The sequence below is a fragment of the Augochlora pura genome, chromosome 5, assembly GCF_028453695.1.
Source record: "Augochlora pura isolate Apur16 chromosome 5, APUR_v2.2.1, whole genome shotgun sequence".
Taxonomy (NCBI): Eukaryota; Metazoa; Arthropoda; class Insecta; order Hymenoptera; family Halictidae; genus Augochlora; species Augochlora pura.
This window is the reverse complement of record NC_135776.1, coordinates 5,859,657-5,873,867: the sequence shown is the minus strand read 5'-3', so window position 1 is coordinate 5,873,867 and position 14,211 is coordinate 5,859,657. Positions and strand designations below refer to the sequence as shown.

At 28.9% G+C, this 14,211-nt stretch overlaps 2 protein-coding genes across 8 annotated transcripts; one reads left to right on the top strand and one right to left on the bottom strand.

The window, feature by feature from the left end:
- Positions 1 to 413: 413 nt before the first annotated feature.
- On the bottom strand, positions 414 to 7,148 carry Ide (Insulin degrading metalloproteinase). 6 transcript variants are annotated; one of them, XM_078180146.1, is made up of 14 exons: positions 7,022 to 7,148; positions 5,151 to 5,329; positions 4,553 to 5,053; positions 4,218 to 4,420; positions 3,890 to 4,138; positions 3,134 to 3,523; positions 2,935 to 3,044; positions 2,703 to 2,847; positions 2,475 to 2,585; positions 2,265 to 2,385; positions 1,971 to 2,177; positions 1,582 to 1,874; positions 1,192 to 1,401; positions 414 to 1,116 (listed from the first exon to the last, which is right to left on the bottom strand). In XM_078180146.1, the coding sequence occupies exons 2-14, from the start codon at positions 5,311 to 5,313 to the stop codon at positions 874 to 876; spliced, it is 2,946 nt and encodes a 981-aa protein (XP_078036272.1). In that variant the 5' UTR covers positions 5,314 to 5,329; positions 7,022 to 7,148; the 3' UTR covers positions 414 to 873. The 6 variants fall into 6 exon arrangements, with proteins under 6 accessions (XP_078036272.1, XP_078036271.1, XP_078036267.1 ...); XM_078180145.1 differs by lacking the exon at positions 7,022 to 7,148 and adding an exon at positions 6,788 to 6,926; XM_078180141.1 differs by lacking the exon at positions 7,022 to 7,148 and adding an exon at positions 6,152 to 6,668.
- A 628-nt stretch (positions 7,149 to 7,776) lies between these two features.
- LOC144470246 (activator of 90 kDa heat shock protein ATPase homolog 1) lies at positions 7,777 to 13,054 on the top strand. Of its 2 annotated transcripts, none has more exons than XM_078181190.1 (9): positions 7,777 to 7,845; positions 8,918 to 9,069; positions 9,206 to 9,285; positions 9,647 to 9,840; positions 10,498 to 10,618; positions 10,742 to 10,824; positions 11,156 to 11,293; positions 12,252 to 12,487; positions 12,676 to 13,054. In XM_078181190.1, the coding sequence occupies exons 2-9, from the start codon at positions 8,990 to 8,992 to the stop codon at positions 12,758 to 12,760; spliced, it is 1,017 nt and encodes a 338-aa protein (XP_078037316.1). In that variant the 5' UTR covers positions 7,777 to 7,845; positions 8,918 to 8,989; the 3' UTR covers positions 12,761 to 13,054. The 2 variants fall into 2 exon arrangements, with proteins under 2 accessions (XP_078037316.1, XP_078037315.1); XM_078181189.1 differs by lacking the exon at positions 7,777 to 7,845 and adding an exon at positions 7,855 to 8,090.
- Positions 13,055 to 14,211: the final 1,157 nt, after the last annotated feature.

The following is a 14,211-nucleotide window of genomic DNA, read 5'->3' as shown; positions in this document are numbered from 1 at the left end:
TCATGGTGCAGATTGCAGCGTCACATATGTACATACGCGCCGTTCTGAAACTAATCTTACTGTTGGTACCAAAAAGATTAAATCTTCAGAGTTAGACTAGGTTAAACTGCAAGAAATAGCATTTTTGATTATTGTCGCAGTCCTTGATGTCTCAGTTTCATTACCGTTTGTATATTTTGTACAGAACATGTTGACTTTAACTCCAAGGTATTGAAGTGTTACGTGGAGGAGCGTACAAAAGGAAAAATCTCGTGTTAATAGGGACATTTGTTTATTCTCGAATACAGTAGTATTAAAACTATATTCATAATGTAGGCAGAGGTTCATTTTTACATACAATGTTCCCGCTAAATATACAAAATGTATTTTAACCATATACTTATTGAGAATTCTCAAGTTATTCGACAAGCAGGGATGGCAATTTGTATTTATTTGTATGACATTTTTTACAATTCTCAGAACATATATTATTCTTAATACTCACGATTATGCGATTTTAAATGTTACGTTATTTACGTACAATTATACGAAAGATATTCTATATAACAGAATATGGTAAAATTCTTTTTATTTGATTGTTGTATACTATAATTTATAGGTACATCAATAAATTAGTGTGCATGTTAATGTCAACATATGTGTGGCAGAATTGAAGAAGAAAGTTTAGGTGTTATTCAGCCTTTGGACATGATTGTTAGGCAGTCAACACAAAAATGAAAGTTAATAATGGACCACAGAGTGGGACATTTACGAGCGTTTACTGATAAGTGAGTTGTATAAGAACACACATCACTTACGCCAAAACGATAAGGGCATTGCTCCGTATTCTTTTATACTAAAATTTCTAATCTACAATTAAGATTATTTAAATTGTTACAATTTGGACGAGTGCGCGCCCTTTCTTGGTATATTGCTAAAAGGCTTCAGTAATGGATGCAATGATTGGCTCACTCTGAATGCCATAATATCATCTATCTTCGTATAATCGAAATATTCCACTATTGAATTATCCAAATCAGTACTTTCACTTGCTTCCTTTTCGGGTGTATCTTTATCTCCTATAGTTGAAACAATGTGTACCGATAATTTATGTTGCTTATTACGCTGTAGCATGTTCTACAAAGAATGTTCATTTTAAATTAATAAAAATTATACTAACATTGAAATGTATAACACAATTTTGGTACATACCTTGTAGAATTCCAGTACATCTGCCTTTTCTATAGTTCTCAAATGTGCAACCTCAATATTCACTCGATCAAAATGATACTGTTGCGATGATATTTCATTGTAAAAGATATTAGTTAAGGTGTTCAGCAATTTTGGCTTTTCTAGACATTTTACTGCCAATGATTCTTTGTGTCTATTAAATTCTTCATCTGACATATTCGTTATGGTTTCCTAAAGTATTATAAAAGAATAATAGTATCATAATTTTCAAACTATTATCATTAAATTATTAACAATAGTTGACAATTTGATATACAACATCGAGAAAATCTGATATGATCGGAGAAATATTAGACAAAATGAAATTCTAGGATTTCTAGAGTCAAGAATATTGAAAATAGTTCTACTAACCACCATAGATTGTAAAAATATGTCAATTCTCTGTTCGACATATTTAGGATGCTTGTCACTTTGAACTAATATTATTAAACCTTGTACAATGTTAGTCCTTCGTACATTACTAAATAAAATGTACCCTAATTGCTCCTTAGTTCTTAATGTAGTAAAGCATGGTTCTGAGATAATTTGCGCCAAGAGCTCAAGTAACATATTTGACTCTGTTGACTGTAATCCAGTTTGATAATAAACGTATACACACGAACTTTTATGAAATGTATTTTCTACTTCAAATAAGAAATTGCAACCTAAAAATAAAATAAAACAGGAAAATTATTTCGTTTCTAAATAAAACAATTAAATAATAGATAAGTTTACAAAACATTCTTTGTCTCTTAACTTACCATCTTCCAATCTAATTTCACGATTCAAAATCATATGCCTGGCCAAGAGAGGTATCCTCTGGGGAACTGAATTCATTAATTTTGATTCTATTAACTTAGCTGTCTCAAGAGCCTCTGACTTTGTGACATTGCCATGAACTAGACATTCCACATGTACCTTACTCAAAAATTGTGGAATAAATTGTTGTATTTTTTCAATTGTTAAATCTGTAAAGTGATATAATATTTTCAAAAATAAATATAGCATGAATTATATTCATAATTTTCACAATTACTTCATTATCCTATACTCACATGAAGTAGCTTTTAACAATTCGTCCTCCATCCAAACCTGTTCTGATAACAAAACAGTAAGGTAATAACATGCACGAACATATGGTGGATCAGTATAAGAGTTTTTTAGACTTCTGATATACTGAAATTTGTAAACGTCTAAGTGAGTGTAAGTATGATCATTATTATGTATTATAATGTTTACATAAAAATTAAGTAATATGTACATACATTTTCTTTTAAAGCTTCAAATCTCTTTGGATCAATCTTAAGGTTGATCATCTTATCCAGAATTTCTTCTAAAAACACAAGCTGTTTATCATCATACCCAGCAATTGTTATCTGAAAAATGTGTTTATTACAAAAAGAATTACTAACTGTAATATTCATAAATTAACTTTTGTTCACATTTCAAACTGTCAGTAGGTTTGTTTAAATACGAAAAAAATTCATACTCACTGTTATTCCATATTTGGAAATATGAGTGTCAAATTTGAGATATGCTAAGTCAGCAGCATATGTATATTCATTCGAAGCATCACGAAGTAACAGCATAAACATTACAGTTAAGGCACTGCTAAGAGGGTCTATGTATGTCAATGGACTGTGTAAAATATAAAATATAAAATATTTTTCAGTTTGTGATTGACAGTTTCAATTTTACATATAGCTTATTTTTTCAGTACTTTACCTGGCAAAATCTATCCACAAATTGGCTTTGGGTACAAGAAATTCATCATCTTGTTTAAACCATAATCTCATGAATGGAGTATCTTCAATAATTACCGGATACTTGGTCACCTAAAAAATAAGATGAAATAAATATCTGTACAATATATAATTATTTAATAATTTAATAAATTATTTAATAATTTTTAATTATTAATTACATTCTCCGCTGATTTTATATCAAATCGCTTTGGGATAAATTCATTTTTTTGTGGTAACTGAAGATCTGGATTGTAACCAGCATTGCTCCATTGCTCAATTGTGCTTTTTGGTATTTTCTCTTTTTTAAATTTAGTGCCATACCATTTTTCAGTTTCATTACTTATACTTTCATATAATTGTCCAATGACATGAATTCTTACTTTCTCTGGCACTAAATATTTCATAATTGATTCAATTAACTTAGGGTCCCATGTCATGAATATGTTACCCGCCACCAAAATTTCTTCCATTGGATAATCTTGCACACAGGATACCAAATGAATAACATACTTCTTTGGTGGCATTTTTTCCATGAATCGAAAATTCATTTCGGCAATGTCTTTATATTCCTTTAATAAGAAATAACTGTAAAGTTTGAGTAACCTAAACGAGCTAATTAAAATTAATAAGTATGATATGCAGATATATAGTAACTGGATAAATAAATTACACAATTAAGAACGATGTTTTAAGATAAAAAATTAAATGAAGTAATCAAATTTATATAAATCCATTAAAATTTGTTTAGACTAAGAAATGTGCTCTCTTCTAACGTGTAACATCCGCATAAATATTTAATTTAAATCAATAATTTACTAGATAGTTGACTATACCACAATATTGCGGATAATTTTTATCTATGTATACACATTTATATATACTTATGCAGTTTTGTTAACTATATTGAATAGTAATTGTAATTTGTGTGTAATTACATTGTATATCCATTCAACGGGTCCATGTTTTTTTAACATATTAATGTATTGGAAAGTCAATAGAATGATATCATCAACATGCTGTATACCTTCCTCTGTTAAATCAGCAATAACGTTAAAGAAGTTAAAACCTCTGGCACTTGGTCGTTTGCCTGACATAACAGAATTACACCATCCTTTTGCTTTCAGTGCAGATAGTAAAGATCCTTTTCCTTCGTGTCCTAATAAATATGCTAGATAATATGCTGGCTAGAAGAAAAGTATTTAAAATGAATTCTTATTAAATAATAAAGAGTAATAAAGCATAAGGTAAATATATAATTATTACCTCAGATTTGTAATGCGCTCGTAAATCAGGCAAAGGAAATGTAATATTTAAACGTCTTTTGTTCCTTATTGGAACAATGTACCATTTGTGTTGGAAGTCCTCTTCGGTAAAAGGATGATCCAACCACACAGGTATTTCAATATCCTTATTTTTTACATGCGAAAATAATTTTACTACCATTTCCTCAAGTTCATCTAAACTTTCTAAATACAAAATAAGTTTTGTATAACCATCAATATTCTACTTTAATATACAGTGTTAATAAAAACTTCCAATTAAAACAATTCTAAATAAAATGTGTATAAAATATTTGTCAATGAAATGAATAAACTTACCTTTTCCAAGTACACATAATGCCATTGCATTAGCTGAATAATATGTTTCATGAAATTCAAGTAATTTTTCTCTTATATTTATGTTCTTTTGCTTTGGTATGATCTCCAGCGTTTCTTTATTTCCAGTACCAAATTTTGCAAAAGGATGACTTGGATTTGCAGATGATTTCTCCAACTGAAAAGCACGCCACGTATCATTTGCGAGATTGGCTTCGTGTTCCAGATGGACAGCATTTAATTCTAAGTCAGTTAAAGCTTCTGTAAAAAGTGGTGCTATAAAAAAATTGGCAAAACGATCTAATGCCCCTTCTAAATTTTCTGAATGTATGCTGAAGTAATAATTGGTGTGATCCATATTTGTTGCTGCATTGTATGTACCACCATGTTCTGATAGGTATTTCTTATATTCATTTTTTTCTGGATATTTTTCAGTTCCTAAGAATAGCATATGTTCACAAAAATGTGCTAAACCTGGTAAATCATCAGGATCATTTAAGTAGCCTGCAACAGTATTAAGATATTATTAAACTGATTCCATGTACAATATTATACAAAATCTAATTTTTAAGTATAATAGAAGAATTTGATTCAAAGTTACCAATATTTACATCTAAAGATGCAGCACTTTCGTCAGTTGTTGGATTACTAATAAGTAGAATTTTCATTTTATTTTTTAATAATAAACCTCTATATTCCCTCATATCATTTTGCGACTTGGTAATATTATCATATCGTTTCTCTACATAATCTTGTGATGCCATGTTTGATGATTTATATCTGTAAAAATAAGAATACAACACTTAGCTAAGATAACTATATAGATTTCTCTCTTTCTACATATAATTTATAAATAAGATGTAGAAATAAATCAATTTTTTCATCAATGTTAACACACCTGCTAAAAAATACTTTATTATGACATAAGTATAAATACCATAGCTTATATCCCATCAGAAAAACTATTATATACTAAACGAATTAAACTATTACAAATTACATGAAAAATTTTAGACAACACATCTTTTATATTTTCCCATAATTGTAAAATTTCATCAACTTACTTCATTTAGATGTATAGAAAAACTTTTTACCAACAAAATTATCGGTTTATGTATCTTTTTTAATATGATATTTGTTTATATGCAATGAATCTTTAAATCTTTATACATATACATATAAAGCAGCTCGAAGATATTATTTTAATTGGGTCAACATGTTGTTAGGTTATATCTTGTACATATAAAACGTATGTATAATGTGTGCATGAGTCACAACTCAATTCTATGTTGTACCAATTTAATTTCTGCGAGCGTCGAAACAACTTTAATGTTTTGAACAGTATAAACAAATGTACATATGTATGTATAAACGTATGATCGGGTACAATATATTTATGTAATTATGTATACATGTGTTACTTGTGTACATTAACGAGCAAATCAATTGTAACAATGCATAGATGAAACAGGAACTTAATGTGACTTAACTAGCGATTAAATTCATTTGATTGTTTCACAAACGATGAAAAACTCACTCGCATAGATCAGGCTCAAATTATTATTAAACATCTACAGGATTTTGTTAAAAATATTAACATACCTGCGGAACAATAAAGACTGCACTGAAACGTAAGAAATTCGAAATCTAGCTATGCGTGTTAAAACCATTCTTTGAGAATTGACGCAACCGGTGGATTACATATTTTTTAAATTAATTGCATATTGGTGTCCATGAACCCCTAACCATTCTTTGAACAACGAGCGATCAGAGATACAAAAATTATTATATTGTTAAAAACAATTCTTTGAACTCTACTATAAATTTACTATTAATTCGAAGCTACGTATGATCAAGTGTATAGAAATTGAATGTTACAATTTTTGCTTCCTATTTAAAGTTATTGTTATTAGTAATTAATGTTCATTATTTGTCACAGATTATATGTTATCCGCGGATAAAATTTAATTGCTTTTAGGTGATTGCTTATCACATTGATTGCGACTAATATATAAACGATATATAACCAAAAAGAATAACAATGTAAATAGTATTTATAATAACATATACTACGTAGTGTTGCGTGATCGCACGAACTTAGCTACGATAGCGCTGTAATTTTCACAATTACAATTATCAGAAATAAGAGTACGATATCAATTTCCAAATAAGTGCAGAATAAATATTTAGTCGTTAATATTATTTAATTCATTCTTATGTTCGCGTTCTTCTACTTACATTACGATATATATTTAAATTTCAGTTAGGCCAAATAAAAATCAAGCAGATAATTGCTTTAGCGATGACTAAAACTCTGGCTACTTCGATCACATTTAATTTCAATCAGTTATTTTTCACAGTGATACGCGATTTTTCGTGATCGCATTTGATTGGCGAAGAGCATATGTAACTGTTCTTTGTATACGTTTGCACATCGCTATTCAGTCAATGAAAATAAGCAGTAATCCTTACCTGTATTTATATTTTATGCAAATCAAATAATTAATGGAAATGTAAACTCTGCATTTTTCATTTAAAAGTATTTTATTTTATTTGTGAAAGAGATTGAAGTCTGAAAAGAGTCTGTTCTGTTGATTGTTGCTGCCTGGCTCCTCTGGTTGGCACGTGGCGGTCAAGATATGGGTGGCAATTGTAGATACAACTTAGGATACTAAGTCTATGGTTGTAGGTAGTACTTCGGTAAGGTCGGTAACTGTTGTAGGTAAGGTAGGGAATGGCAGAGAATGATATAAACCTTATAGCCATGATAATATGATATAAGAAAGATACGGATACTTATGGATTAAATCGACGCGTCGGGAAGCTATGACTGTGATATTAATATAGATGCGGATATTAGGCAACTGAATCATGTTGTGAGACGATCGTAACTTCTCCTGAAGGATTCTGTACCCTTTGTTTAATTTTTTATGCATTAATTTTGGTAAAATTAATGTTTTTAGGTCATGGACCTAATTAGATAAGTTTTCATAGATAAGTTTTCAATGGTTTTAGATTGATTGCAAATACAAAAATTCTTTACTTATTTGTACAAATATTTTGCTTATTTCATCTTTCACATTATATTTTATATATGTTCAACTACTCATTCGTAAATAAGACAGCACATTTTTATATCAATAACTTATTAGATATTTAAAATTACTTTTTTAATAAAAAAAAACGTAACAGCATTGTTTTCTCCTGCCCCGTGCATGACTCAAACCCCGCATTGATGTTGCACGTTACATAGATACTAGGCGATCGTGTGAACATGTTCGTGAATTTTCTAGAAGGTATCTACATCCCCACCTTAATATTTGTTTCCTAATTTCAAGTCTCGTGCGAGGACTTGTGAATTTAACGTTATTTATTCGTTCATAAGGATATTGAAGTCAAAAACGTGTTCCGAATATCTAAAAAATTGTGTCTGCAACAAAGTGGACAAAGTACTCCAATAATTTTTAGTTGGAAATTGTGTTATATTAAATATAAAGAGAAGTGACTGGCACAATTTTACAGAATATCGGCAAACATTTTTGTAAGTAAATTATATACATAATATCATTATTATGTAAATCTGTGTTACGTAGTAATTCACGTGAAAATGATTGATTTTATAAACTTCATTTTTTAGGTTATTATGCATATGTAATATTTATTTTAAAATTTCATATATTTAGGTTGAAGGTCTAACAATTTTCTAATTTTGGATAAGAAATTTGAATGCTTATTGTTATTCGTAATCATTTTCATTGATGTATCTAAAACATGTTTAATAATTTTAATTGTTAAACAAGCAATTAGTTCTACAATTGCATGTAGTAATTGTGGTGGCAGTTTAATGTATTAAAATTAATGTGATGACAATAAATCACTACAAAATTTTTATAAACTTGATTTCTATATGAAATATGCATATAAAACTGTGATATTTCATTCTAATTTTTAAATAGAAATAACTATATTATTATATAATTGTATATCTATGAATCAAATGAAAATATGTAAGAAAATAACTTATTTATCAAGTTAAGGTCACAAGCATATTCAGTATATCCATGAATGACTTATAAAAGATGCAACTCTATATTTAAAAGGTATTATATGTAGTACTTTTACCAATAGTATAAAGTTTATAATGTGTGCAATGTATTAGTAAATATGAGTAGAGTAAGTTATATCTTATAATTGCATTTGTTGATGTTAACAATGAAACTATAAAAAATAAGGAACACAATGTTTTTGTAATTTGTTAAACATCTTCCTTCCTTTTGTATTATTAATCCATGATTTAATACAAGTAAATATAATAATTATTTTGATTACAATAATTTTAACAATGTAACTTTGCTTTATATGTTCTAGGAATATCTTGGATAAAGTTGATATATTAGGGTGTTGCAATAGTACTTACTCAGTACTTGTTTCACTTATAAGATGGCAAAGTGGGGTGAAGGTGATCCCAGGTGGATTGTTGAAGAAAGGCCTGATGCCACTAATGTCAATAACTGGCATTGGTATGTTAAACTACATACATATGTATATATTATTAATAAGTGGAAAAATTATTGCTTATGAGTATTAATTGCTCAAATGACTGGTAATGTCTTTCTGTAATGCAATCTATTTAATTGATCACATTTTGTTCTTCAGGACAGAGAAAAATGCCTGTGCATGGTCCCAGGATAAGTTGAAAGAATTATTTACCAATATGAAGATAGAAGGAGATCAAGGTTTATATCTTTTAATATTTTATGTGTAAATTAATTCCAGTAGCATTTGAATGTTGTAGTGTGTAATTTTTCTTACTATCTCTTTTCTGCACCAATCATTCATTTGTTATAAAGTTTATATTGGATTTGATTTTCAATTATTGACTTTTTAATATACATATACACTCGGCGAATGTAGTTAACGAATGAGACGATTTTAATGGGAATTAACCTTTTGATCTATTCATAAAAAATGAATATAAATTGAATTCGTATTTTATATTTATTTTATGCACAGCACAAATTTATGGGTTACTACCTGTTGGTGTATATGTATGCGTATATGTACGTCATTGGTATATTTATATAGAATTTTTTTCAGTTGTATGTACGGTAACAGAAGTAGAGAAATGCAAGGGTGAGGCAATGGCTAACAATAGGAAAGGTAAATTAATTTTCTTCTATGAATGGAATATTGTTTTAAAATGGATATGCAATGGAAAATCTGATAAGAAGATTGAGGGTAAAATAAACATTCCAAATCTATCTGAGGAGAATGATATTACTGAAGTAGATGTAAGTAAATAATATTAACACCTCACTGTCATTATTGTTTGCAAGTCATAAATACTTGCTTCATAAATAATTTATGGTTTAACATGTTCACCGTTTTGGCATCTACATTGTTGATAGCAGAATAACTATATTTTTTTACAAGAACAATAATAAATAAATTTCTTCTAATACTTGCATAGAATCATTCCACTAATTTCAAAATAGTTTCAAGATTAATTATATTTAGTGTTATGTCATTTTTTATTTTCCATTAATCATTTCAATGTCACGTATTAATTATATTACATTATTACATACGGATTACAGGACCGTGAACGTATTAATCTTGTTATGATCCTCAGTTTTATTATACATTGTGAGTAGTGAGGAAGAGGTGTATTAATACCTAGTTCTTTATGCTTTACTCATCCTTAATTTTCATATGATAACTCACTTATTTACTATTTCTAGATATTATAGAATGTTTGTTTTTCTGTTATGCTTTGTTAGGATTTGTTTAAAATGTGCGATTATGAGTAAAATATATTTTGTTAATGTTTTTTTTTGACGTATGAAAATGATGAATAAATTAATAATGACAAAGATCTTTCATTAATAATTTATTATCAAACTTAGGAATTACCAGTAAGATGATGAAGGTATCTTGATCAATTACAGATCGAAATTACTTTGAAAGATAGTACAGATGAAGGCGAAGCTGTAAAACATTTTTTGCACACGAAAGGAAAGGATGCCATCCGAGAAAAGTTAACGAAATATGTCTCCGCTTTAAGAGAAGGTAAGTGGGGAGAGAGGGCTTTTCTAATTGTTATGTTGAGAACTTTTAATTACGAGAACGAAATACTTCTATGGATAAATAAATATTTGTAGATTATATTAATTTGTATTCTTTGGTCAACAGAATTTGCCGCTGGAATGATTCTACCAAAAAAAGATAGTGCGAAAGAGAATGTTTCAAGTATCACCTCTGTATTCAATGCAAAAGTAAGTATAGAAATAACTACAAAAATAATATTCGAAATCTTTATGCAACATTGCAAAGTACTATTGCGTTTTGAGTTCATGCGTTTTACTTGGTCAAGTAAATTGAAAGAGTAGTAGTAGCAGTAGTAATAGCATTAATCATACACATTATATATTTTTTATATAATAAGCTTGATCAATATGGTCGAGTGACTATTTTATTTCGTACAAGCAAAAATATTTATAACATGCAAACATTACGATTCAAGTTACTGTACTTTTGCAAATTTTTGTGCGAGTTTTTTATATTTTACGGTTTATTAATTACATATTTTTTAATTAATTGTTGAAGATGCAAATGAATTCCACAGTGGCGTTGTCAAATAAGGGAAAATCATTGGGAGCCAAGATTTTGACATCAACGATTAAGCAGCAACATAAGTTCCAATGTAGAGCAGAAGATTTCTTCAATGTGTTCACGAAGACTGAGGTAAAATTTCTATCATTCTGATTAAACATAATAATTACTTTGTACAACAAACCGTAACATCTTGGGTTACGAACTTTTAGTAAATGTTTCTGATCGACTTTCGGAAACTAAACAGAAATTTGTAATATTTTTTTGAAGAACGTCAATTTAATTTACACACTAGTAAACTGTGGACTCCACTGAGCAAGCGTACATAGTTCAATATTACATTTTAATTAGGGAAAATATGTTTGTTGTAAGTCCGTTGTTTTAACGCTCCACTAGCATCTACTTTGCATTAATGATAGCGTACACATTGATGGTATGGCACACCCATTTTTAGAAGCTTGGCAATTAGAAAAGAAAATCGATTCTCTGATAATTCAAACCTTTTAATTCATGTACAAGATTATCGTTTGCAAATTTTAAACAAAGAAAAAGAAAGATTGGACAGGTTTTATTTGATTTGGTAACAAAACAAGTATAAAAGTACTTTCCTTGTTTATCTTCCTCATACATCAATTACTATTTTAGAATCATTTTGAATGATCATATACTGAGCGGTGTAATGACTATTTACCATATCTCCGAAACAATGGAAGAGAAAAATTTGTTTAACAAAAGTTGCACAGAAGAAGTCATCATATGGCGATGAAGATTTCTTTGTAGGCAGAGGTACTTCCGAGATATTATTTATATTTTCAAATACAAGCAGTTACCAGTAAAAACTGTTCATACCAATAAAATGATCTTAATAACATTATTATTCAGCTGCTTTCATTATCATTGGTATTTTGATTTTGACGAAGAATGTGGTGATAGTGGAAATATTTGACCATTTTTTAGATTCGCGAAACAAAACAATTAAAATTTAATTTTAATTGTTACATTCACAAAATTATTATAAATGCATTGATTACGGTGATTAATTATCTTTCGGTAGGAAATCTATTTTCAAACTAACAATGTCTTTTTACAGATGGTTCAGGCGTTCACGAAAGGACCGGTAAAAATGGAGGCGAAGAAGGGTGGAAAGTTTGAACTGTTTGGTGGTAATATTCATGGAGAATTTACTGAAATTACACCCACGAAGATTGTGCAAAGGTGGCGTTGTAAACAATGGCCTGATGGACATTACAGTGAAGTAATTATTGGCATCTCGGAGAAGAATGATCATACTGAAGTTAATTTAACGCAAACAGGTGTACCATCCAGGTAACAAAATTAAAATGTTATTTTCTTAGAACAATTGTACATCTAGACGACAGTGCGCTGAAATTAATGATACCTCTATCTCTGGATATACTGTATTCCTCTACATAATTTTATTATTTATTACCAACACTTTACTACCATATCTATAATTGTGGAACAATATGTAATAACTTGTAATTATTTTATAGCGAGGAAGAATCAACGAAAGAGAATTGGGAGAGGTACTATTGGGATGCTATAAAACGTTCATTTGGATTTGGCTATTTCATGTGATCTATGTATGTTTTAAGTTTACCTTGCTTACTGATAAGTAGAAGAATTATTAAAATGTGTACTATTGTGCGTCGCCTCGCATATCTTTTACGAATTAGCCACTTAATAATCAATCTTGAACAAATTGTGTCTTGTTTCGATTCTAGTTACTGAAACTTTTCATTTTTCAACCTTTTCTATTTAATACGCTGCATCATTTAAGCAGAGCATCATGTTTTGCTTATACTTGAAATATCGGTGAGACGTCTGTATTGATAGTTGTATCTGTCAAATAAAACAAGTTAAAATACTTAATCCTGTCCTTTTCCTTATTATTAGTTACTCTTTTTCCACATAACATTATTATGCATTTATTATGGTTTTTCCTATAATATGTGTTTTTTCTAGAATAAGTCTGGAAACAATGATTCAATTTTCTTTAATTCATCATTACACTATAAATTTAATCGATGTCTATAATTAAGAAATCAGTCAAAGTTTCATTCTTACATTTACACGCCCGCTTACAAAAAAATCATATCAAATCATGATCCAATGAAATTGTTTAACGTTTATTTGGAACATTTTTTCGATTTGCAATTTCCATAAAGTCACCCTGTTTTTTGCGAATTAAGTAAATATAATATTTATTTATTTAAATTTTATATAAATAATGTTTGATTAGCGCAAGTATACTTAATATCCTTAATCAATCTAAGTCGATCCATAGTTACTCTAAAAATATCTCAATTATCTTAGCTGGAATAACCGAGCATCTGTATGTGGAAATTGTTATTTACAGTTAATTCCTCTTAAGAAGATTTTGTTAGAAACAGCTTACTGTTAAACTTTGTTAAACAGCGATTGTTAAGATCGGGTTTACGATATAATGTTAAGCAAAATTCCGAACACTGTCAACCTTTGTCCTTGCCATTCGCCGGCATAGACCTTTTGTACCTGCTTCTAGAGATAGTGTTTAACATTTGTCACTTCAGGCGCAAACAAGGTCACCTGCCGATACGAGTGGCATGATCTTTCAATGGCTCATTGTGACGTTAACCTTATGCAGTATTCATGCCAACGAAGGGCATAGCTTGTGAGTCACGATAAAATGTAAAACGCGTAGGATTTGAATTTTCTTAAACATTTAACAACATATTTCCTTACAGAAAAGAATGAAAAAAGTTGTTTATAATTTTCAGTATTAAAAATTTGATATACCTATTAAAGAAATGATTGCAATCGATATAATATAAACCATTAAACAGTATTCTCGAAGTATTCAGAAACGCTATTGTTTGATTTTTAATAAGACTAATTTTCAGTTGTATTCGAATTAATTTTTGTCTTTACGTAATATTATTAAGAAATCAAGCGAATGTTAATATATCTCTTTTCATTTAGTTAATGCAAGCAATTTCTATTTCTGAATAAAAAAACTTTATTTTAATACTTAAAACATATAATACATT